The 26615-nt window shown below is 34.3% G+C and overlaps 1 protein-coding gene across 1 annotated transcript in view; it reads right to left on the bottom strand.

The window, feature by feature from the left end:
- Window positions 1–26615, bottom strand: part of FBXL17 (F-box and leucine rich repeat protein 17) — a 289349-nt gene that overhangs the window by 14917 nt on the left and 247817 nt on the right. The window contains exon 7 of the mRNA XM_026865755.1: window positions 1072–1214. Coding sequence (XP_026721556.1) covers window positions 1072–1214 — 143 coding nt within the window. The remainder of the gene's footprint in view (window positions 1–1071; window positions 1215–26615) is intronic.

A 26615-nucleotide genomic window follows, 5' to 3' on the forward strand; every position in this document is an offset into this window, starting at 1 on the left:
GCAAACTGTCTAAGACCAGGTTTGCAAAATGCTTTTTCTAACTTTACAACTGAACTGGAAATTATTATTCCTTGCAGGTTGAAATTCTGAGTTTTGAAACTGTCTTCTGTAAAGCACTGCAAGGGATGCAATGTAATGGTTTTGAGCATGAAGTTTCTTAGACTAAAAACCTGCATTTCCACAGGCTGTATCCAATCAGACATTTGCAAGCCTAAGAGACATGCTTATGATGGGTATCACAAGCTGGACATTTCATTCATGATGGCTAGAAAAGAAACAATCCCTGCAGATATATTTGAAGATTTGAGACCAGAGATTCTGCGATGACTTTTAATTATTTCTGCTGTGTTCCCAAGCTTCTTGATCTCTATTCTCTCAACAGAGACATGATTCCTGAATGCTGTTTACAGAGTGAGGTGGAGCTGGACTGCTTCATCCTCTTCTATTCTAATGGTAAAGTGCTAAAAGTTATAGACCTTATTAATATATTCCAAGTAAGGAAGCTATATAATAAGAAATCCAGAAATTTTTTCTTTTTTTAGCATTATGGTTTTATCCAAATTCATGTCCTTGTGTTTTCAAAGCATATGAGCATATGAGCAAGAATAAGAGACATATAGAAAATTACCCTGGAAGTAACACTTCCAGGGTAATACTGAAGTATTTTAGGGTTTTTTGTTTCTTTTTTCTTTCTTTTTTTTTTTTTAAAAAAAAGTAGTCTGTCATAATAAAGACATGACATACCAATCACTTTTAGTCAAAAATATTCAAACCTCACAGAGGGCAGATCTTAAATAAAACTTTTGTGAGCATCTCAGGCTGTGGGTGTATTTTGAAAATCCATGCCTGCAAAAATTTATAATGGTCTTTTTTGTTCTCTAGATACTTTTTTAGCTAAAGATGTGAACACAGTATACTGAAAAAGAGTTACCAGAGTAGTGAATACCAAACCTGTTTAGACAGAAAACCATAAATCTTCCTGTTTCTCTCATTTACTCACACATACCCACATGAACACTCATTGTCACATGGACTCAGAAACAGGCCCCAGTTCACGCAAATGCAGCTTACCTGATCACATCTCATCAGCCCTAAATACCTAAGAGACTTGCTGCTTTGTGCAATTTGGGTGGCTCCATTGTCTGTGATTTCTTTGCACCATCCAACATCCACTGTCTCTATTGTCATGCTGTATCGTCCAATGGCTATCAGAGCTGTAAAGATATTAAAGGTATGAACTATAAAGCTCATGAAGATGGTAAGCTCAGTTCTACATATACACTAAATGATGTTGAAATTAAACTCTGAGAAGCAGTTGTCACGTACCTTATAAAAGATCTTTAATTTCAGCATTTTTGACTATGAAATAAGCTCTTTTCAAATTAAGATCACACACATATGTAGACACACATAAACACCTAGATAAACAGATCTTCCTATATGTTTTTCTATCAATCAAGATAAATAAACCAGTTAGAAGAGATACTCTATAGAAATTCTTTTAATTACTTTTTTTTTTGAAGAATCAAGGATCAAATAATTGAAACTGAGATAACTGTAGAATAAAAATAATTGTAACTCATTCCAGAGAAAATAACTGATTTTATACTATTAACACTTTCTGTTCAGCAAAATAATATTGCAAAGGCAGCACAGAGAATAACGACATTTTCTATGTCAATAAAACAAATGGTTTTAGAAAACCTTGCTCGTATCTTATGTCATACATTTTATAACTATATTCTAAAATTGCATTTGTTTCCCATTGTTCATACTGATGACAGAATAACAACGATATGTCTTACTTTCATGTTTTCTTCTTGAACACTATTCCAGTAAAACAAATTTAAAAAATTAAAAAGGCCAGGAGAAAATAAACTAAAAACTTGAACCTCGATAAAAGGAAAGAGAATCTGAAGTTCTGAAAGGACTGAAAAATGGTAGGAAGAAGAAACCACGAGGCATCAGAACAGGCTAGGAAAGCTCTGTCATGATATGGCTAGTCTGGAATGACAGAAAGTATACAAATCACAAGTCACTACAGACTAGAACACTTTTCAGGAAATACCAGCTCAGAAACTGCTAAGTCAAGTTGGAATTTATTAACAGAAATGAGCAACACCCTTCTGCAGCTAAAATCTCATTTTAAGAATAAAGTCCAACGTATGTGGTGTAGAAGTCAGCCATGTGCAGATAGCAAAAGGGTAGGATGTTTACACTTTTTAACTCTAGCTATAATGCAGTTGCTGAAAAGGTAGATGAATGATTGACTTAGTCCAAATAATGCAAGCATCTTTAAAGGGATGATCTTTCAGCAACTGTGCGCCAGTTCTGTTTATGCTACACAACCTACTGTAAAAAAACCCCAAAGAGGAGTTATGAAAACTAGGTAGCTCTTCATATGCCAGATGTCAGTCTTAGCTAATCAGGGTGTAACTGAGATCTAGAAGCAGAGAGAAAACACACCTGACCTCACAGTGGTTCTGCAAAGATCTGTACTGATGCTAGACAGCAGTAAGGATAATTTGGTAATTTGAATATTTAGGTGGACTTGATTTGCAAACAAAATCAGCCAAAAGAGGCCAAATATGTGCAGAAAGAGCAGTAGTACTTTTTTTTTTTTCTTTCATGAGTGAGTTCATGAAAAAGGGCAGCGATAACTGAATTTTCTAACTCACATAATGAACTTATGATACAATCATCTATGTAGTTTCATTATGGTTACATTGATTTTTGTAGGACAATACCAGCTTCCTATTTTCATCGCAGTACATCCCTAGAAAAAAAGTCCTAATTTTGTAAATACGTTAACTATATGTATAGCAGAACATAAACTTGTACTTTTTTTACAGAGTCCTTTTAAAATATCACTTTAATAAAAATTATAGAAAGAAAGTCATGAACTTTTTGCACATATTATGCAATAACAAAAGCTATAGCAATTATAGATTATTGTGACTCCTCACAAAATGTTATAGACTTAAAGCAGTGCAGGAATACTGAAAGCCTGCCATTACAGGAGAACACTGTCAGTTAAACAAAATCTCAAATGCTGTTTCTATTTGATTTTTTTTGATAGATTTTGTGAAGTCACAATCATATTCTGTCAATTTCAATGATTCATGTAAAACTTATGAGAAGAAAATCAACAGAGAGAACTTTTATGGGGGTGACATAAAAGGTCATCAGATCACACGTTAAAGGAAATTAGAGATATAATTTCTGGGAGTTCCCTCACAAGACTTAGATTAGAGAGGAAGTAGGGGATGGTGCTGTTTCAAGACCAAAAAAAGATATTATACTGTGTGCAGAATGCCCAAGATTAAAATATAACCCGACCATCATTAGTCCAAGAAGCTGCTCTGAATGTGGCAAAAAAATGGCTTAAAAGCATGAAATTACATGAAGGCATCTTGACATGCATACATTAAACAAATTGGAAGAATGAAACCTTCTCTTCTTACTCATATACACTATTTCATAACGGAATATTAATAGAAAACCACTATATAATTAAACATAATTTAAAACATGTTAATTAATTGTTTGATACATTAGTCTTTGTATTTTGGCATTCTGGAGAGTAAAGCATTTAATTTCTAGAGTAGGTCCTTATTAAATCTCAGTTAAGTTTTATGTCTTTTTTTATACAAAGATAAAAATATTTTTACCTTTTATATAATGGAAAAATGACAATAATTATTGAAATAATTACAAAATAATTATCAAAGATCATGAAGCCTCTTAGCAGAACTGGCTTTCACTGCTTGTCTTTTGAACATCTTTACTTTAACCAGCCAGTTGTTATTGTTTCATTTCCCTGAAGTATTAAAAGGGATGAAAAAGATCATCCCTATGATTTGGAAAGCATAAGTAAGTTTCCATAAATCAAAGTGTATGATTTTTGGACACTCTCATTACTATATTCTGTCAATTATCAGGAAAAGTAGAACACAACTTTAATGATACCACGAGACAACCACTATGCTTTTTGGTACAAGCAACAATACTTAAAAGAATAACACAAAATGGAATAAAACCCCCTCAGGATGTTATGTATCAATATGATACATAAAAAATGGAATGGAAAAAAAAAATCCAACCGTGACATTTGGGTAGCAGGGCTTTCTAAGTGAACATATTTTGCAGTTTAGAAGTTCCAGACTGGTTTTCAGACAACTGTTAATCTGTTGTCTTTCACTGTGTTCCACATTTATGTATATGCAAATAATTGAATGAACTTTCAGGGTTTAATCAATCTGCATGTCAAACCTGTGCATCAGATATGTCTTAGGCTAACCATGGCTGGGTATACTATAGAATAGGGACTGCTGAATGGATAGCATTTTTGTCTGCCTGGCCTTTCCCATGCAGCATTCCTCATCACTGTCTCAACCCTAATCGTTCCTACAGACCCCCTGCTGTCATAGGCACATATTTGATTCTCTGTTCAGCAGTATTAAATAGCTGAGTATTCTCTAATACATAAGCATAACTGACAACATTTTTCTAATTTAATTACAAATGACACTAGAAATCAATTACTGCATTACAGATGGCTGAAGACTTACAATATTCTGTCATATGCTAGTAGAAAATAACATATTTATTTTGTATTTTGCAACTCTTTGTCCTCAGGTTAGCAGACATCTTTTGGGAAAGCCCAGTATTTAGACAAGCATGTACACTTGTCAAAACACTGTATGTTACACTGTAGCCATATATTGCAACAGTTCATCTATCAAACATATAGAGGGTATGCCATTTTAAAACACCAATGACTGTATTTTCTGAAAATTTCAATGTGCGCAACTGCAGCCCCACAAGAGCACTCTTGGTCAGAGACAAGATAAACTATTCTGTTTCTATCAGCAACCAACAGTGGGAGTTAAAAAAAGGCTACGAGAACAGGTGAAAATGTAACAGTATTTTCCCAGAACACTTTCCTCACATGAGAAAAATTGTGGTCAGGGACTTTCTGAACGAGTTTATGCCTCTGTACTTCTGTAAATTCATCTAATCAGTCTTGTAATCCACAAAATCTTTTAGGTTTCACAACATCCTGTGGCAAGGAGTCCCTCAGTTCAACTACACTCTCTTTTGAAAACCACCTTCCCTTGTTTGTTTTGAACCTGCCCTAAAACTTGATGAGGGCTTCCCCTTTTATGACTGCTTAGTTCCTTTGCAAATTCTTTCTAGAAATCCCAACAGACTGTATCAACTTATTCCTTTCTGACTTCGTCAAAGTACTGTCTGATAGGATTATGAAGAACAACCTCTCTTAACAAAAGCTGTATCAAGTCTTCTTGGATGTCATATTTATTCATGTGTTCACTAATCGTATTGCATATTACAACTAATATGCCTTATACAGATATTAGGTTTACCAGTAAATATTTTTTGGATCTTCCCTGATTTTTTTTTTTTTTTTTTTTAAAAAGCAATCCTGTGGCAGTCAAGCAGGTTTAAGTGAAGGATTACACAGTGTAGTTAGGAGTCAGCTATTTCATCCTTGAGTTCCTTTGGAAGTCTTGAGTACACATAGTTCTTCTACTTGTATGAACAAAATACTTTCTTTAAGCCACAAGTTTCAGCTAAGAAAATGTTTGCATTCCTCAACATCTTTTCTTCCTCTCTGCATTTTCCCCCCAAAATTGGAATACATTGCTATTCTCGGAAAGTCTGTCAGTAATTTAACAAGGAAACACAGTAAAAGCCTTAGAAACTAAGTTTGGATTCTGTGACGTAGGAACTTGTGGCATAGTAAGCAGTAAAGAACAGTCACAGGCGTGTTTCAATGCTAATGATAACCGAACTTGAAAACATAGTGAGTGAATGAACTGGACAAGATACATTGAAAGTAAGTAGAGCTGGGTACAGAAAAATCCACCATGTAGTTTAAAGATGTTGTCTTTGACATAAGAATCTATCTGTATGTGAATATTTAATGATTCATCCAATTCTTTTACCTCTTTTTTTAATGAAAGCCAGATTTCATATTTGTTTTTCCAGTGCTGGGTTGGTGGAATGGAAATCAGCTGATGTGCAGCCCTTACATAGCAGAAGATAAAGTGTAATGTCTCTAACTGGAATTGGAAAATCAGCCTTGAGCTGTATTAAGAAAAAACATTTTCCACTTGTAATGGTATTTTGTTGTGGCTCAGAAGGTGAAAGGACATAAGCAGGACCAGGTTTGTAGGCAGAGGTAGCATCTTTTAGACGATGAACTGGAATAGTTGAGAAATAGGACAAGTTTTGTCCTTAGTGGAGCATCATTAGAAACAAATAGTAACATCATTTTTTTTTTTAAAACATTAAGTTAAACTGATAGCAAAGTGCATCTGCTACTACAGGCAGAAATAACTGCCTTAGCTGGAAAGGAAAGGTCTCCATTTAACTATATGTAAACACTGAAACCAGTGGTTGCAGTGCAAATGTTGTCGTGGTTAAACTATTTCTGGTCATAATCTAGGCAGGCACTGAGCTCTTGCATCCTACAAATATGGGTGGAGGTGAGACTGCTGTTATTTATTTTGTAGGATTGTTTTGGTAAACTGTAGTTGGCAGTGTATCATCTTGAAGCTTTCCTCCTTGATTTTGTCTATATACTAAAAAAAAAATCAGAAACAGGTATTGATTAAGATGTTAAATAAACCAGTAATCTAACGTTTATAATTTAGTCATGAACATTTCCAAGTTTAAGGTCACTACAACAGAAGAAATAACATACATATCTTTGGTATGAACAACTGCTATTTGGCCAAGTCAATTAAATTTTAACGTATTTTTAAATCTGGAAACAAATATTCCAAGTTTTGCATAATTTTACCAAATAATATTGTCTGGAAATTAATCAGAATTGCATCCAATTAAACATATTTTTACTGAGACGCACCTACTACACAATAGAGTACTTCCTTAATCAAAAAATCCTAGTTCAATTTTGTTGAAAATACACTTCTCTGAGGTTAACTGTGTTGCTGGTTTTCTCCTTTCATCACCTAACACACTGCATATATATATATATATATATATATATATAATGCACTGCATTTGGTCAGCCATCAGTAAGGACTGGATAGAAATGTTTTTAAAAATTGATTATGATTGATATCATCCTGACACCAGGGCATTACACACGTATATGCATTCATACAAAAAACATTCTAGCATTTATTAAGCTCTTTTTTCATTAATGTCAAAAGCATTTAAATGTGCAACAATTAGAATTTAAAATTTCCAATGTCCCTAAGGGTTTTCCACACAGTAGAAATCAGTCAACTAAGTATTACCAAGTAACTAACTTGTTCTGGAACTTTTCATTATCATTTATTTATTATATAGCCAAAGGCTATGAAGGGGGCTTTGATAGCCATCTACTAGCTCCTGATGAAACTAAGGTACAAAAAAACTAGGAGGAAGTTTATGAGAGTTAAAATTGCAAAAAGTAGATGTAATAAAAATAAAACTAGCAAAGAAAACTATACATTTACATGTTAGAAAATGGTGTCACAGTTCAGCTTAGTGGGGTGTAAAATACTCTCCTTCTGCTGGTGGAGTTACGCAATTACCCTCATCTGCTTGTTATTTAAAATATCAAGGACAAAACTCTGAAAAGGCTACAAAGAGAATCTTGTACAAGGTGGACAGAACAAGCCAATTTAAATGATCTTTTCTAGCTTTCATTATGTTATTCTATTGAAACAGAAACAAAGAGAAAGATGTAAATGACGCACATAAACATTTGAGGGCATTGAAACTTTACTGATCACCATATTAGTCTGATATTCCATTTCAAATGATTCGTGGAAAACATTCATAAACTAATCTGCAATTTGACACAAACACTTGTCAATTGTAAAATACAGTTGAGTATTTAGACAATATACTGACAACTAATTTTAATATTACATTTACAAATTAAAACATTAACTTAGATATATTAATAATATCCTCTACAGTATACAACAGATTTAAGTATTGAGTATTTAGTTAATATAAATATTGCTTATACATAGAAAAGGCTATTCTTTACAAGTGCAAACCTATAAAAACGTATTCTCAGAAAATTTTTCAGTGACTTCAGTTTTTTTGCCTGAATTTGGGCAACAGATTTTCATTCTTTAGAGCAAATCTTGATGCTATAAGCAAAAGCTTGATAATTTTGCCCACATGATACTAACAGACAGGATTTGTGTTTACCTCCTGCATCGATGAGATTGATGGTTACCTGCCATGCAGATAACATGAAGTCTTTCAATTTAGCTAATCTGTTATGTGCAGAGACAGTGTATCTGCCTAATCCCAATTACATCTGTCAAAAGATGTTTTGTTGCTGTAACTATGGACAGTGGTTGAAGAAATCATTGCTTGAGCTCTCTGCTACTTTGTTCATCCAGCAGAGTAATCAGAGATCACAATTCATGTTGCCTCTGCCTTAAATGAAAAACATTTGTATAAATCTCACTGAGCGATACACCTTTTTATAAAATTCATCTACTCCCGTTTCAAATTTGACAACTAAACATTTGTTCATCATACAGTGATATAAATTATGCCCCAAGCACTGTAGTTCATCTGCTACTAAATAAAACATACAATGGATGTATCGCTCCAAAATTTCAGTTTGTGCTGGTTTCCCAATCAAAAGTCTAATTGTGCTTGGGGTTTTGCACATCCAGCTGACAGGTAGTAGGACATGCATTTTTTTTCCTTTTATAATCATGATCTCACATAAAAGCTACATTTCAGTGCCACCATGACGTAGCAAAGCAAGAGAGACAGCATTTGTACAAGACCTGGCTTTATACCACAGAACTCAGTCCCATTTATAATCAAGCCCTTAAATACATTCCTGGTTTTAACTATATCAGCAGTTCCTTTGAAATAAGAGTAAATACATCAACAGAGGAGGTAAGCATGAACTTCACTGTTCTCATAATCAAATATCAATCTTAATTTCCTAACTACTTTCTCTTACAGGACATACACTCATGTAATAAGCAAACAGGGAAGTAGTTAAGTCCTTTTTCCCATGGTATGGCAGTGATTCAAAAGGGGAATTGGTCAGTTTTTTTTTAATATTTTACGCTAGTGGTATTTTAATATTTATAGTGAGTGCTTGCAGAACACAGTAACTAGAAAGGTACGTGAGTAGGTAAAGACTTAAGCTACTGTAAATCCTAAAGAAGGTTAGAAAGCCCAGCCTGAATAAATTTCCTGTTGGAATGCTGTATCATCTCTTTGCATGGCAAGCCTGCATTTTAACATTCTCACTGTATTTTGTTTTTTCTGTTGTCTTCACCTGCCTCAGGCTGCTCGAGGTCCCCTGTGATAATTTTATTATTATACCTTTGTGCATATGTGGCTGTGGGCATTTCTTGAGAATGAAGTATGGGACTGCAATAAAATGCAGAAAGATATAGGGGAACGGCCATACTGTGAAACCAATCTAATAAGATGGCTCAAGTAAACAAAAAGGATACAATCTGTATCCCTTGAGCAAACCTGTTTTCTCCAAGAGTTTAGGAAATCTGTTTAAATCCCTTCTCTCTGTATGAATATTTTGACCTTTATTTGGAAGTATGGTGGCAAACCACTCAAGTAGTGATACTACTGTAATTTTGACTTAAAAGCTGTTTGAAAGAGAACACGCATATTTTAAAACAATGTATTTCTGGTTTCCCTTTTGAAAATAAAATCTCATTGTGTTGGTTATATAAAGAAATCTAAAGAAAATCTCTGGAGGCATGAAAAGTCCCAAGGAAACTAAAAGACCTAATGCTTGTGAGAGGAAAGATGGCAGAGACTGCTTTTATGCAGGAAAAGTACTTTATTTTATATTTTTTATACAAAATACATTTAATACAGGTAAATATTTTATTTTTTCTGTAAAAGACACAGAAATAATTGGTATATAGTTACTCAGATATGGTCTGGTTGTAGTATATGGTTACCATTAAGTTGGTCCAGTATACACTGATGTACTCAGTACCAACTTTATTAGCTGGTACATAGAAAAAGGGCAACTGAACTTCTACCCTGCAGTTCAAATCCCATGAAACATGGGCCAATTGAGGGCTATGATTTCCCATGTAGAATTAATCTTACTGTTTGCTTTACTTTTTTATCTTGCGTATTTGGCCAGACTAAAACCATAAACAAAACAGTACATTTGTATGGAGATTATTAAAAAAACTACCTGTTGCCCTATAATGCAAGCAAAACTCTGCCATAAACTAGAAATGATATTGAAAAAACAGAAAAGGGAGATCTTTCAAAATAATTTTTAACATAGCAAGCAAGTATTAAACAGCTGCTTCCTCAGAAGTCCACACTAAGAACATGGGCTAAGCTATGGGCAAAATAATACAAAATAGTTTGCTGTATGGGCTCTTAAGAAGGAATTTCAACAAGGACAACAATGAATTAATGCTAAATACAGTAGAAGAAAGGCTGCATGACATTTCAGCCATTTCAACATCTTTTTCTCAACAGCAAAAACCAAACCAAAATAAAGAAAACATCAAAATCTTCAGTACAAGGATGTAAAAAGATACTAGTACTGGAAACTGAAAGGCATACAGCACATTCTGTCCTGACTGTAGACATCTCATAAAAATATTAAAAAATACCCACTTCAGATATGGACTGTGAAAGTGGCAGTAGCCGTTGATTTTAACCAAATAGTCGTAAGACAAAACAGCCCCTGTGGACCAAGCTATTAAAACCAGTTCTATTTTCACTTGTCTGAGGACACTGAAACATAACTTGCTTTCTTAGCATTATTTTGCATAGGAGTTTTTCCATTATTGCACAGACACAGTCTGTTTGCAAATGGAAGACAGTAAGCCTGTCTTCAATCCTCAAGAAAATTATGGAGCCAATTTTCCTGAACGACACATCTGAAGGACACATCAGCCAGCACAGATCTACAGTGTGAACCTGACTGCCTTTCTGTGATGAGATTACTGACTGTGAACAAGGGATATGTAAATAATCATTTTTTTTTTCATCAGGAGAGTACTGAGAAGAAGTGCTACAGACTTAAAGATGACTGTTTCCTTTTCCAGTCCAAAGATAGAAACATTTTTTGCCAGGGTAACAAAGACACCAAAAATTACCCAAACCCCTTAAAACAGGAATAAGAGATATGCAAGAAAACTTAAATACAATCTTTTCAAACAGATAATGGGTTTTGAGCTTATTTGAACAAAATGTACCTAACCTATGAAAGCTGTTACTTCAAGATGCTATTGCATGCAGGAGCTTAGTAGCATTCAGAGATGACAGTCAGTAGTGATGACAGTGAAAACCCAGATGTAGACAGCATTAAAAATAAAGGCTGTAACCCTGAATGATGTGAGGTACATGAAACATATTAACCCAGAGAGGTAGGAAAGAAATAATCTTTTTTGAAATCTGGCATAACTTGGAGAACTAGTGTATGCACTGATTTATGTGAATGCTTTGAAAAAGCTGGACCTTGGAGCATTTCAGGGTCTATAGAGACAGTCAAAGGATGCAGAATATCACACAAAGACTAGATGTAAAGTTCACTTAATGTTTTGCTGGAACAACTTGAGATAATAAACTGGCAGAAGCTAGAAAACTCACTTTATATCACTTATTAAATACATAGTTATTAATATACAATTATAAGCTATTAGCTAATTATGTATATATTTGTACATATATAATTTATATATATAAAATTAATAATACTGCAGTCACTTATTAACTATCTCTTATTATTCCAAACTTCTGGTAAATGAGTTGGGCTTGGCAAGTCCAAATTTCACAGAAGAAATAAAAGCTAGGATGTTAAGATGCTGATTGTCAGAAAAGCAAAATTTTAGTTAGTTCTTAGTCACATGGGATTGTAAGAGAGTGGGTAGAGACAGAAGATGTTTTCACAGTGAGGGAATTTAACTCTTTAGCTTGTTCAATTATGGGATCAGCCAAGATAAGAGAGTGCCTCTCTGGAGAATGACAAAGCAATCCTAAATTATGTGGGAATACACCCTTTTGCAAATTTAGCTTTGTCCTTCTTGCCTAATGACTCTAGCTACTGTATTCTTCTGATTAATAAATACTGACTTTGAAAAGGCTGCTCAATGGTCTGCAAACACTTGCTGAGAGAAAGGATGACAATCTGTGACACAGGTCTATACTCATTCTGTCACAGAGAGAAAATGTTGAAAATAGAGGTTCTAAACTGAAGAACAATAGAATTGTGCATTTTGCCCTTTCAAAGAGGAGGACTCATAAATTTATCAACTTGAAAGACTACACATCAAAAAGAATATGGACTGGAGGAAGGAGGACATCTAATAAATGCATGGCAACATGTTACTCCTGTCATCCACTAAAGAATTTCATACTGTTTGGTGGTGAGATAAAAACAGTGACTACTTAAACCATGATTCAGTATAACCACTCTGCAGTTTCTACGAATTTAGCAAGAAATAGAACACAACAGATACATTTTTAGTACATAAAACTGATGCAAATGGAGAGAAAGCAGGCAAATATAATAAATACCTGCTAGAATATACAAACTGATTACAAAAATAAAATTTTAGGTTTAGAATCTAAAAGTGGAAGAAAATGGTTATTGAAAGTTTTGGATTTCATTATAAAACTCCTGGTGTGTAACTATCCAGTACTCAGTAAGAGTGTATATATTTGACTGTTCACCAAAGCATACAAAAAGTAAGAGGCAATTAAACCAAATCTACCATAGAGCATAAGGTGTCACATCAGACAGACTGTTCAGGAACTTCAACAAACATATGTGATCAGTATTTTTAACTCACACATACAGACCCAATGACTTTTTAAGATACAGATATTTACAGTTCTTTACTTTAGGAGTACAGGTTATTTTTCATGAAGAACGGCATAATTGTTTTTCTAAATTAGCCAGTTCATATTCACTCTCTTTGCTCAGTCTTCTTGCAAAATAGTGAGCAAAGACTAGAAAACTGAGATTCATGCAGTAGGGTTAGAAATGCCGCTTAATTTTTTTAAAGTTGTATGCTTAAGAACTTGGAATATGGGCTTGACACAACAGCACTGAACAGAATGAAAAAATTTCTGTGGACTTCAAGACAATATAGATGATGTTATAAAAAGGGAGCTAGTTGTGTGAAAGGGCTAGGCAGGAGAGAAGGTGAGTGATCATATGAAATACAGCACATTTTGAAAGCAGAGGAGAGCAGAGAAGAGAATGAAATTTTTTAAGTGAAACAATAAAAAATTCCTACACATACATACATAGACATATCTTCACAGACCACATAAAATCCATGCATATATGATAACATAACATAACATCTTTATTAAAAGTCTTCACAGCTTTGGAGTATCATTCTCTGACACATTCTGTTTCCTCTATAACTACCTCTGGGCTTTTTCCCCCCCCCATATTTTTCTAAAAAAATGTATGTTGGCATCAAACATTGTATTTTGCTTGCCCCATGCACATCTGTAATGTGCAGTGAACTGCTAAAAATGTAAACAAACCAACCACTTCAGTGCCAAGTCTCAATATACTCCATAATCCACCAAACATCCCAATTGTCGAATTTGTCTGCAAAAGACCTGTGCATTTAATACTGGTTCAATGGCTACTGCCCATGGTCTCAAGGGCAAAAGTTTGAAAGCTGCATTTAAAAAAGAGGAGATTCAACAAGTTCATAAAAAGAACGAAGAAATTACTCAACTTTAGATGGTGGTAGAAAAGTCAGAATTAGTCTAAAACACACAGAAGAAATGAGGACATGATTAGGCTTATATTAGAAAAGCAATTTGGAAAATAGCAGCAATAATAGAAATTACCTAGTGATGTGACAGAGATACTATTATGACATTTCCACAGCATTAAAAAGTCTAAAATACAGCATTCAGACAAAATAATTCACGTGCAGCATCACTGATCTTTCAGTTGTTTCTTATTTTTCAGATGATTTAATTTTATTTTGAATATCTATCTTATTTAGCTGGAGAAGAGCAACCTCATACATTAGTTCTGCCTTCTTTCATCCACAACAGATTTTTATCTATGGAACTAATACTAATATGGCTACTATATTTAGAAAGTTTCTCTAGAGACCTTGAGCTGGTGAGACTGCATTTCAAATACTGTGTTCGGTTTTGGGCTCCTCACTACAAGAAAGAAAATGAGGTGCTGGAGTGCATCATCCAAAGAAGAGCAATAAGAGAGCAAGTCTTATGAGAAGCAGCTAATAAAACTGGTGTTGTTCAGCCTGGAGAAAAGGAAGGTGAAAGGAGACCTTATCACTCTCTACAGATACCTGAAAGGAGGTTGCAGCGAGGTGGGGAGGTCTCCTCTCCCAAGTAACAAGTGATAGGACAAGAGGAAATGGACTCAAGTCATGCCAGGGGAGGTTTACATTGGGTATTAGGAAAAATTTCTTCACAGAAGGGGTGTCAAGCACTGAACGGGCTGCCCAGGGAAGTGGTTGAGTCACCATCCCTGGAGGTATTTAAAAGATATGAAGACATGGTGCTTTAGGGACATGGTTTAGTGGTGAACTTCACAGTGTTAGGTTTATGGTTGGACTCAATGATCTTAAGGGTCTTTTCCAAGCTAAATGATTCTATGATTCAAAAGCATTTGGATAGCTATAGCTATGGGAAAACAAAGTTCTTCTCAAACTGAATCTGACCACCAGCAGTATTTTGTTGGAAAGCATGCATCAGCCAGTATGATTGCAGAGGAGTAATACGTACAGTGGGAACAATGTTGTTTGGGGTAAAACAAAGTAAGACAGGAGAGGGTACGAAGCTAGGATGTGGAAAAATGATACAAATACAGATAGCGATAGCATCTATTTTACAACCTTAAGCTTGTGAAGACATCTTATCAAATTATTCCTGAGTACATTTGTACACAAGTGTTCAAGACTGCAATGATCAGCAGAAGTATAAGCACTGCATATTGTCCAGAAAAGCTGTATCTCCACAAATAAAGAACACTGGACATCCATGGAAGAAGATGCGAAGAGAGTTCATGTAACTAATTGAAGGTCCAGGTTAATCTTCCAGATGTGCAGCAATATATAACAGAATCAGGAGTATATTTGCCAAAATATATTTTAAACCGTTGTCAAGATGTAACCCTTCATAATTTTAAAATTAAAAATAAGACTGAATTACATGCTTTTATACATAATTTATATGTATTTATTCTACTTTGATGAACCCTGGAATTGAAATAATACTCTTCTTAAAACTGCTGAGTTAGTGTGTTACTAAAAGTATCTTTTAGATCTTTAAGTTCCCCAAATAAAATCTGATGCCGTGGCTGACAAGAGTGCTCTGACTGTTTTCTATTGTGCTGATTGTTGCTTAGGTCTCAAATCACAGCATGAAGTTACATACAGCATGCGCTGCAACAAATCAGGAATGAAAAGACTGTCAGCCTGAAATTTGCCTTTTTCTGTTTTTCTCAGCATGTATCACTCCACAGTTCAACATAAATTAACTTAAACACAGGATTTAATTTCTGTTAACAAACATTTAAGATGTTCCAATGCAGATATTGTTCTGCTTTGGAAAACACAGAGAAAAGTGATGTAACTTGCCGTTAATTTCATTATGACTAATGAAACTGAGATTGTTCATATAAAACAATACAACTGGATGCTGAGAGTAAGTACAACTGACAAAGATAATGTTAAAAGGTTCCATACTGTGAATCTTCACAGGCAAGCTTGAAAAATAGTGAAGAAACTACATTCAGGGAACTCATTTTGAAGATCCGTCCTGTAAAATATCCAAAATATGTTGTGACTATTCTAGTATGACAGCTAGAGCTGCGTTTCCATGAAAAAAAAAAAAATATCTGTAATTTCTTAAAGAATATTTCAGTGTAGTCTTCAAACTGCCTTCAACTAATGACACCTAAAATACATCTGCAAGATGCTTGTAGCTGAATGGTTACACAATCTTCCATAGAATAATAACATTTCCAGCATTAATTATCTGTCTTGTATAATGCATAGTATGAAACTTCATAAAATTAGCTGAATATAATCACCTAAGGACCTCTTTAAATGATAATTAGCATGATGAAATGCAAACAAAAAATATTAGTCCCTAAGGGCTGGAAAAATATTTATGAAGTATTTCTCCAGTGTACTTCACATTCAGGCATCTAATCTATACTCAATAATAAAGGCCATTTTCTTGGGAACTATACAGGAAAGCAGTTTAGCACAGTAGAATCTTTTCTGACAAAATCTGGAATTTTTATCTACCCAGTCCAGGAAATACAGAATAGTTTATGCCAATTAGATATTTTCTAATTGTTAGTACTATGCATGAATAAAATTTGAAATTAAAAAATATAAATATGGTTTCAACAAAATAAAAATGCACAGCTATGCAGCTTGTTAAAGTGACTGCTTATCAGAGTTGCTTAGTAGGCATTAATTTTACTTTTGGCTGCTTAATATAAATATGGAAGTTTTTCCCTTTATGTTGTTGTGTAAGAATGCAATAGCTTACCCAATAACTTAATTCAAGACACCTTGTTCGAAATAATCTAAAAACTGAAATAACAATCAAGTTTTCAATGAAGTAAAAACTTTTTTTAATTTTTTTTTTTTTTATTTGCTACATAAAGAATTGGCATGAACACAGATAACACTAGGTTTGAAGATAAAAATTTCTCCAATTTTGTATCAGGCACTAATTTTCCCAAAAAGCAGAATGCCTTAATACTGAAAAAGACACTCACTGTTTGCAAATCGGGATATAACCAGTGGCTCAAATAAAAAGTAAACTGAAGCTGTATACTGGGAGCTACATGGTTCAGTAATAAAATCTATTTGTGTGTCATCTATTTATTTTCTTCACAGTTTGTGCTATCATGGTAATAACAATTTTTGATATATGAAATATTATATTTTCTTCATGCAGGTCTGAAAAACATATTAAATACACGTTTGCCATTAGTGATAGCTAATGTCTGTGAGTATCATCTGTAATAAAGGCTGGGAGGAAGAAAAAAGTCCCTGATAAACTGTGGATATGACATTACTCAATAATTTTTGGAAGTTTTTAATGACACTGTATGTGTTCACTTATATACATATATACACTTTAATTAATAAACTACTGAAAGCATGCTTACATGAAAGTCATCTTAGTGATGGTGGCGACTGTCACATAGAAACATCTCAAGTCAGACAACCTGGAAGTTTCAGGTTCTGGTTACTTTACTCATTAAGAAATTTTAAAACTGTCTATATTTGAGTATTTCAGAAAACCCTTTCACTTTGTCACAGGAAAAGTAATTTCCTTCAACAGTGGCATCACTCAAGATAAATAAGTCCAAAATCTTGCTTTGTCTTCTGTAAGAACAGTATTTCTGGAAATGTTGAAGCAGTCTGTTCTATTATCAGGTAAAATTCTTAAAAAAATAAGCAAATTTTAGCACATGGGAAGGGTCCAAACATTCAAACATTATCCAGATGAAGAATGGTATACATGGAATCTTGCTAGAGAGTGGCAAGCATTTATCTGTAGCACATCTGCAGCAGTTTTGAAGTCTTTTCTTGATGTGTAAGCAGTCACACAGGCTGAAGAAACACATTTGCTCCTTTCTGCCGGAAGAATAATTCCTTTCAATATTATTTATGCTTTTGAGCATGATTTTTAGAATTTTCTGAGGAAGAACATGGTGAATCATACTCTGTTTTGTAATCCAGAAGGGTAAGCAGTTGGTAGTTTCAGCATAACAGTGACTATGAAAGTGAAAGTCGCACTGTTACTAACAGAACTTTCCATATACATGACCTCAGCAGATAAATTTATGCGGCTTGTCCTCTGACAGCTGTCCTCTGACAGGCCCTGACCAGGACTGTACTGGTCTACATTCCATTACAGACCACTTTGTGTATGGGGGATGAGGCCTCAGTCTTTGCTAAATGTTCTGGGTCAAGAAATCCAAGTGTATGCATGTATAAAGGCAGTTTACTTGTGGGAGATATGTTGGTAAGTTATTTCCAAACTTCTATCTAATTTACATACTACTGAAATTACAAAGCTATTGCTATTTAGTTGAATTGTATTCACAAAAAGGCATGAGGGAGACAAAAAGAATAGGTCAATATAATGACATTTAAAGTAAAATCCGCAGCACCTTTCTTCAACATTAAGTGGAGAAAAAGCAAGGCAAACTTTTGTCATGGAGTTAAAGTAGTATTTCTTCCCTCTCTCTCTGCTAGCTGTAAGTTTCTCTGAACATTAATCAGAAAGATCAACAGTGCTGCTACAGACAATTTTCAACACTGAACACACCTTTGTGCAGGTAGCGTAAAAACATAATTTTGATCCTTGCAATAGGATCAATATCTCTGTTTTTCTCAGCTGTGAGCATTGCTTTTATTCTGGATGTCTTTTGTTCTACTATAATGCAGACAATGTCCCCAAACCTGAAATGGACTTCCACCACACTCTGTTGTTATTGCTTTTTGCCTCACTATCTCTGTCTTCAATCATACTGATGGCAATTGTTTAAGAAAAAAGTTTAAACTTCTTTTCATCTGAAACACTTGTGCCAAAACTCTGTATGTACTGCTATAAACCTCTATCCCTTGCACTTAAACCTTTTGGTTGTTACTTTGGTTTTAGTTTCAGCCCTTCTGTTGCTCAGAGTCACACTCAAGAACATTATAGTTTGTACCATATCAAGTAATTATGACAACTAAGTGCTTCATCTGTAAACTGAACAGTAAAATTCAACATGGAATCAAACCCAAAAGAATGCCCAAACCCCAAAACCCAATGAGCATATACTACTAACTACTGATTTATTTCCAATACAGGTGACACTAAAATTAGAATAATTCAAAATTATCCGTTAACCTACTTTTTAATTTACTTTGACAAACAAATTATGTCCACGAATTTGTTAAGCTGCAGAATCACACAGGAAATCGAGTAAGATGTCATTAAGAGGCTAGCATCATGTCTGTTTCAGAGATGTATGGAGTACTTATCTTTTAAGAATAGTAAACTGAACAGGAACCATAATCCTCTTTCACTTCATAACACAACCACATCAAAAATTCATGAAACTGAAGTTGCTTCATTAAAGCAAGCCTTATCTTGGAGGAAAAAAAAAATAATTACAGAGGAAGTTTCATACATGTAGAGTAGCTGTAACATTCAATAGTGGTGGGAAACACAAACTCCATTACGGTTGATGTTGATGATCTTAATTTACTCACTAATGTTTTTTGCCACCAAGATGTTGTAAGCAGAAGAAATCTGTGGTCTTTTTTCTCCCTTGCTATTGGCCTATTACTATTTAAAGGATGACAGATCCATGCCAACAAAGGTAAGAAAAAGAGAAAAGAATAAAGCTAGCTGAAGATTTGAGACGTCAAAGTTTCTCTAGTCCATATTCCACAGACTTACAAAGTCAATCCCAAAGCCTTTATGAAGACTGAAAATTCCAACAAATGAAATCCCCAAACTTCCTCAGTCTTTTAAACTTTATTGCAAGTGATGAAGAAGACACCTAATTTTTCACATAACAGTTTTAGTGAAAGAAGTCTGAGTTCACCCATCATCGTGTCTTCTTCAAAATGGAGTCCATTTCTGGCTGATTATATTGGAGAATGGCATTATCATATACCATTAATATAACTTATATTCCTTTACTGAAAATCTTTAATTAAGATGACAAGTTAGGAATTTAGTCTTAAATTGTAATTGCAGGTAAATCACTGTCCTGGTTTTCATGGAATAGAGTTAACTTTCTTGAGCTGGGAGAGAGCATAGTTGGAGTGCCCGACTTGGATTTTGGACAGGACAGAGTTAACTTTCTTTGAGCTGGGAGATGGCACAGCTGGAGTGCTAGGTCTGGATTGGCCACTGGAGTGTTCCATATAATGTAACGTTATGCTCAATATAGGGGTTCTCTCTCACTTCTGATCTACGTGGCGGGATCTTCGTTCTGTTGGAATCACTGCCAGTATCAGTTGGTGGGTGGTGAGCAAGCACACTGTGCATTACGTGTTTGTACTTCTTATTATTGTCATTGTTTTGTTATCATCACTAAATTGGTTTTTATTTCAACCTACGAGTTTTTCCTTTTTGTCCCTCCCCTATTTTCCTGGGCAGGGGAAAGGTTGAGTGACCTGATGCATGATGATGGGTTGCTGGCCGAGTTCAAACCACAACAATCACTAAGTCATAGTCACTTTTTGTCTAAGAATTAATTTTCTACGCAAATCAGATTGTTTTAAATAAACATTCCCTTTCTAGGATGTCTATGTAAATAGAAAGTAACCTTTCCTCCTATTCCCATGTCAAAAAGCTAAACAAAACAAAATAGATTCTATTTTCTTGCCAAAAATTACACTGAAAGTTATAAGAAAGGTAGATGTATTAAAAGGAGATGTCACATGTTTGTCATAAACAGATGGCCCCTGTAAGGGTTGGTAAATAGTATAATAAGCAACAGACTGTTTAAATAATCCAGTCACATTCAAGTATATCTTGTTGCATATTAAGTTAAAACTTGGTTGCAATTTTAAACTCAGTAAAGGAGGAGCAGAAGTCTGAAGTATACCAGCTACAAATTCCCTTTATCTTTCTAATAGCCAGAGTTAAGAGCATAATACAAACAGAAAACAGTACAGCCAAGATGATTCATAGTTTTAACTGAATTTAAAAAAAAAAAAAGCTTATAGTTCAAAGTTTTCATTTTTTTCAAATGCAACAATGAAGTAAATCCATATTTCTGTAATACCACTCAATTTATAACTGCATGATTCGGTTGAGAATGAACAGAGATTAGCTTTTTGTTGGTGTAATGCAGTGGTTTTCAGATAGTGTTCTGTGTACTGTAGAAATCTGCAATACTTCTGAAGACTCCACAGAAAATTCAAACATGACGCATGGTAATCTATATATATTTTTAGAACAACCACATTTCCATCAGAAAACTTCTAGAGATCCACAAATTAAAGAAGTCTAAACACCAGTAGTGTGAATCAATAGGTACACTGATGTAAGTATATTTCAAAGAAAGTGCATTTATGTTTTGTATAAATGCATGAGAGACTTGGAAGAGATCACTGACAATTTTATTGTGACATTCAAAGCAGCAAATACACCATATTATACATATCAAAGATGCTTAATTTTAAACAAAAGTATGCATTTATGAAATGCACAAACATATAACTATACTAATCAAATCTGCATGGACATCTTAAAAAGATTTAACAATGCACCCAAAGAATCAATTGCTTCATCACTTGGCTCAAAATTTCTAAAAATTTAAAAGAAACACTCCATGCTCTCAAGACTTGCACAGACACCCACTCCTTTAAAAAGACTGAATAGATAGATAAAAATGTGAACATTACACTTAGAAAGACAGACACTCTATGGTTCACTGGGAGATTAAAGTCCAGGATCCTGAGACACTGAATGAAATCATCCATCTTTTACAATGAGATACTATCGTATCTTTGTCTATTCAAGTTGTTGGAAGCTAGCTGATGAACTAAATTTAACTTACAAGCCAGAACACGCCTAGAGAAATTATCCAGAACAAAATCATACAAGGTCTTACAGTAAAATCAACATCTTGAATGTAGTTAAAAACTACCTAAAAACATACTCGGGAGTATATATTGAAAAGTTCTGCAGAGAATCCATCGAAGCAGCAGGCAGCAATATTCTGTTCTATCCAGAATTTTACAGTACATCAGACATAGCTTAATGAAGAGTACATTGTCTTAATATGCTCTCAAGTCAATAGATAGAGACAAAAGTTAATGGAGTAGACAACCATAGCCAGGGAAAAAAATGTGAAGCCTCCTCGCCAAACATAATTCCTGCTTGTTTACTTCTATTTAATAATTTCAAAGCAGAGAACAACTGAAAAAAAATAATATACAGAATGGTCTACTCAGAAAATGTACATCTGATATAAAATCAACTATCTGTGTGCTTCTTCTAAACTAAGTGCTTTTGCTGAAAATGTTCACTTTAACATAGTATAACTTGATAGCTATGTAGGCAGCCCTCTTCCATATCTCTGTCCTTATTATACACATGAATTAGAAAAAATTTATTCTTTCACCTCAGTGAAAAATGAAAACTTGACTTTAATTGTTTGGATTCCATTATAACCCAAAATGTAAGCATCTTCCCCACTGACTAAAGTAAAACACTGGAAGACTTTAAAGAAGGGAGTGCATTAATCGTAGAAGAGTTACTTTATTATGTTAACCAATCCTTGGTCATCACTGGAAAAAACACCCGGAGTTAGGTCTTTTACATGTTGTTTATTCTAAATATCTCAAAGATGTAAAATACTATTGGTAGAAAAAAAACCCCAGCTATTTAAGCCTTCTATTAATGGGTTTGCTGCACAGTTTTAGACATTACAGTCATGTAGACAAATGTTTTTAACAAGTATTGTTAAAAGAAAAAAATTCTTAAAATAATAGGTATTCTACATTGCAGGACTTCAGAGACAATTTGCAGAAAGTAAATGCATATAATAACCTGTTCCAAATCAACTGAACTGCTCACCAGTTCAGATCAATACTATACATACATCTGAAACAACCTCATACAGCAATAAACCTGTTGCTGAGGGATATTTAGTGTTCGCCACAGGTAAGTGTTTAACAGGCCTCTAAAGCATAATCTGTCAATGCTTGAAGATTTTGCTGCAACTTCAAAGCTATGGAAATAGCTGCACAGCTCCACTAGGAATTGCACAAGTTCCTTGTGTCAGAACAACTAGTAGAGATGCTTGCCAGTTTCATAGGGCCTGAGCATAGGTTTCACATTATTTCCCACTAGACTGCATTTTTAGTAAGCAGGTGATGCTCATTTGCCTAGAATATATGTTCACTGCCAATAGATTTAGAAAGTTCAGATGTAAGGATAACTTCACCTCTGCACCTGTTCATAAATTCTTTTTACAGGGATTGTAAACTATATAGACTAATGAATCTATTTGCGATTAATCTATTTAACCTCTGAAATCTTTTAGCTAGTGAGACTACACTCAGATAAACTTCACACAAATTCTTAATAAAGGTGGAATAACCATAATTTTAGGACACCAAAATACACTGGTGAGCACAGCTAATCACATTTGCCTTAGTCATCTGTTTTTTTAAATGTATTTGTCTGTGAAATAGGTAGACCAATACTAGGGGGAAAAAGGTCACTGGAAAAATAATTTAATATGGTTTTATAGCCTTTCATCTCCATTAGATGTTTCCTAACACAAAACAATAAATTTGTCTCCTTTTTGGGGGGTCAGTAAATGTAAAATACACAATCTTTTGAAATGACAAAAGAATTTCTCTGCCATGTGGGAAATGCTTTAGTTCTGAAGTAAATTAACTTGAACTACTATAGATTGAACTACTATAGACTAGACTAGACATGCTGCAGAAGTGAGATGTTGGTCACTGAAGTGATGGTGCCACATATATAACTATCCCTGTAGCAACCTATCGGCTAACATGCATGCACCCACCTTCAGTTTGCATAACACATTATCTAGAAATCAATGTCTAGTAGTGTTCCGTAAGCACAGTAAAGACTCTTTCAGTTAAGATACCTTCACAGAATGTTGTTCTCTTCAAGCAACTTTAAAGAGTTTGGTTGAAGGCCTACAGTAGCAAACCAGTTATGTGGTCAAGTGGGCAACAGAACTGACAGAGTTTAGTATTAATGTTCCCCCAGGATTCAAGAACTCAAGCAAAATTCTAGTGTGTAAGTATTTTGTATTTGTGTAAAACAATTTTGTTCTACATGTTGTCTTTGTGAGACAAAAATTACAATTCTCCTGGCATTGATATTTTCTATGCAAATTTCCAAATAAAATTTTTGGATGTAGTCAGACAATGGTTTCAGCGGCATTCTACTTCAGCAGCAAGTGAAGGTATCCTAAGAAGTACTCTACATAATCATCACTAAGAATTGTTACTTTCAGCATTACAGGCTGGCAGGAGCTCTCTGAATCACAGAGAAGCTTACTTCAAGCAAAACATGAGAAATTTTTCACATGTGTTAAACATTTTTGTTCTCAGTCACATCTGTAGTCCATTTACCAAATGCACCGAAAACAGTATCTTACTGTGGCTGCACAAGTACATTATAATAGGCATTATCAGTCATTCAGACAGACCTAACCTGTCATAATCTGAAATTTCATTAATTTCAATGGTTTTCATCCTGGTTTTCATGACCAAGGATCTGGACCATTTTGTGGCTGCATTAAATGACATTAAATACTATATTTCTCTAAACCACTATCTCAGCAGGAATGTTTACCCACGCCCATGACACATTGTAGAATGTTACTCATTACTCTCAAGTAGAATATATATACACAAACATTTCTTTCCTGAGCAACCACTGTCATTAAAAGACTCCTCACTTTGCTTTACCTGTATTATATTAGCACAGAATCCTAAACCAACAAATCTGAAGGCTTGGCCAAACAATTTCCAGGGGACTGTAACAAGAAAATAATGAAATTGAAGAAAAAAGTGTTATAGAAAATAAAATTTGAGATAACTTTTTAGGTTTCTTGAATAGGGTGATCCAGCTTTCAGGACAGTGTAAACAGTGAGACACCAGAACCTGGAAGAAGTATTTTAATACTTGGCCAGGTGTACCAATGTAACAGGTATGTATGCACTGCTCCCACCAGTTTTATTGAACTGATTTCCAAAAGGGCAATAGAAATAAAGGCAAAAAGCTTCTCAGGCAAAAAAGAGTTCACCCTTACACGCCGCACTAGAAGAGATTACATATGACTAGACCACTTGGAAACTTGTTTAATCAGGTGAATCAAGAAGAGGAAGCTGACCAAAAAAGAAACTAATGAATATTTATGAAAAATAGTAGCTCATTTACAACCAATTTGGGATATGGACTATTTACAAAGGCAGTTTTCATTAAGCATAATCTGCCAATTTCTTCCTGAAACCCACTGCTTTTCATTAAGATCCTGATCTTTCAAGACCTTCCTATACACAAACTCAAAATCTTAGATTTGACATTCCCTTTTAACATTAAAAATCATTTTAGTATCTTCATAACTCAAGAATAAAAAGGTAGCCTGTAGAATTTGTTTCAAAAAATATTAAAAATCATGTTACCTTGGTTCCCCCCCACCGCCCCCAAGTATCAGTATTTTTATAACTGCAAACACCTGTACAGGCAGTTTTTCAAATGCAATATCCTATATCATTCAGAAAAATTCTGAAATAAAAATTGTCCTTACTGGAGAATTAAAATATAAATGTAAAATACGTGTAGGTTAAATCAAAATAAGCTATTTAAACAAGATATTATCTGACTGCTCTAGTTGCAAACGCGGATTACTGTCAAATAGTTCCATCAGTAAATAGATGAAAAAGCATAATAATTTACAATCAATTTCAACAGGTTTTTTTGTTAACTCAGCTCTTTGCTAATAATGTTTTTGTTCTTTCATCCTTTGTATTTTATTAATATATATAGATAGAGCCAGAAACAGAAAGAAAAAGATCAAGTGTAACATTCAATGAAAAAATGATGAAAAATGTAACTTCTGAAATGTCTCTTTAGGCCAGCTGATTACAGGGTAACTACTGAAAAGCTGATACACACACTTTTATTTATATCTACTCAAAAGCAAGAAAATGTCAAAGAATCAGGATGAAGCTGATTTCCCTCTTGTGTATGTGCATAGGTTTTGATTACAGGTTTTTTCCTCAAATGATGAACTATTGCGTGGAGTTCTGAAAATCACTATACAAAAATAGTGCTGTGTTCGGGGTCAGTACCTCTCCAACAGTCAGCTAGAAAGTTGTCACTGATTTTTTTGAGAAGAATGGAATCAGGTCCTCTTTATTTTGACTAGAGAGATTGTGGAAGCCTGCTTCCAGGAAGAATAAAAATCCCACATCTGATTAATTTGTGGTATTCATTAATTTTTTTTTCTGCTAAAAAGATAAACTGAATATTATTTTACACAATTAAAAGACTATCTTACAACTTGGGTAGGAATATCAATTTATCTGAATGTTTTGCTACACCTGTAAATACTAGCTATACTAGTATATATAGCAATTATCAGAAAAGATTAAAAAAAAAAAGTAACAGATACAATTTTGACGTTAATTTTCCCCATTATAAAAGGATCACACCACCTTCCTCAAGATTCTGCACAGTGCATTCGTTTTGACTCTTCAAAAACTTCACTGTTTTTCAAGGTTAATGAAGGAATTTACGCAAGTGTCTTCCTACAACATAACAGTGCATCTAGTATGACGTATCATCCCATCAACTGGGAATCATGGGCGATACTCTATGTGGAAAAACTTGATCCCTATTTTTCACTTTTAATGATATGAACAATCTGAGTACATAGAAGACGTTAAAGTCTTCATGCACACAGCTAATCCCGTAGCAACTTTCCAGTATTTTGTCTACTCTCTTGTTTCTCACATTCTCTTCACTGTATTAATTTCCTCACAGAAAATAGAAACAAGTGTAACAACAAATCCATCTACATTCCATGTTTACACTACGTCAACCAA

The sequence above is a fragment of the Athene cunicularia genome (assembly GCF_003259725.1).
Source record: "Athene cunicularia isolate RWA chromosome Z unlocalized genomic scaffold, athCun1 chrZ_part1, whole genome shotgun sequence".
NCBI classification, from domain to species: domain Eukaryota; kingdom Metazoa; phylum Chordata; class Aves; order Strigiformes; family Strigidae; genus Athene; species Athene cunicularia.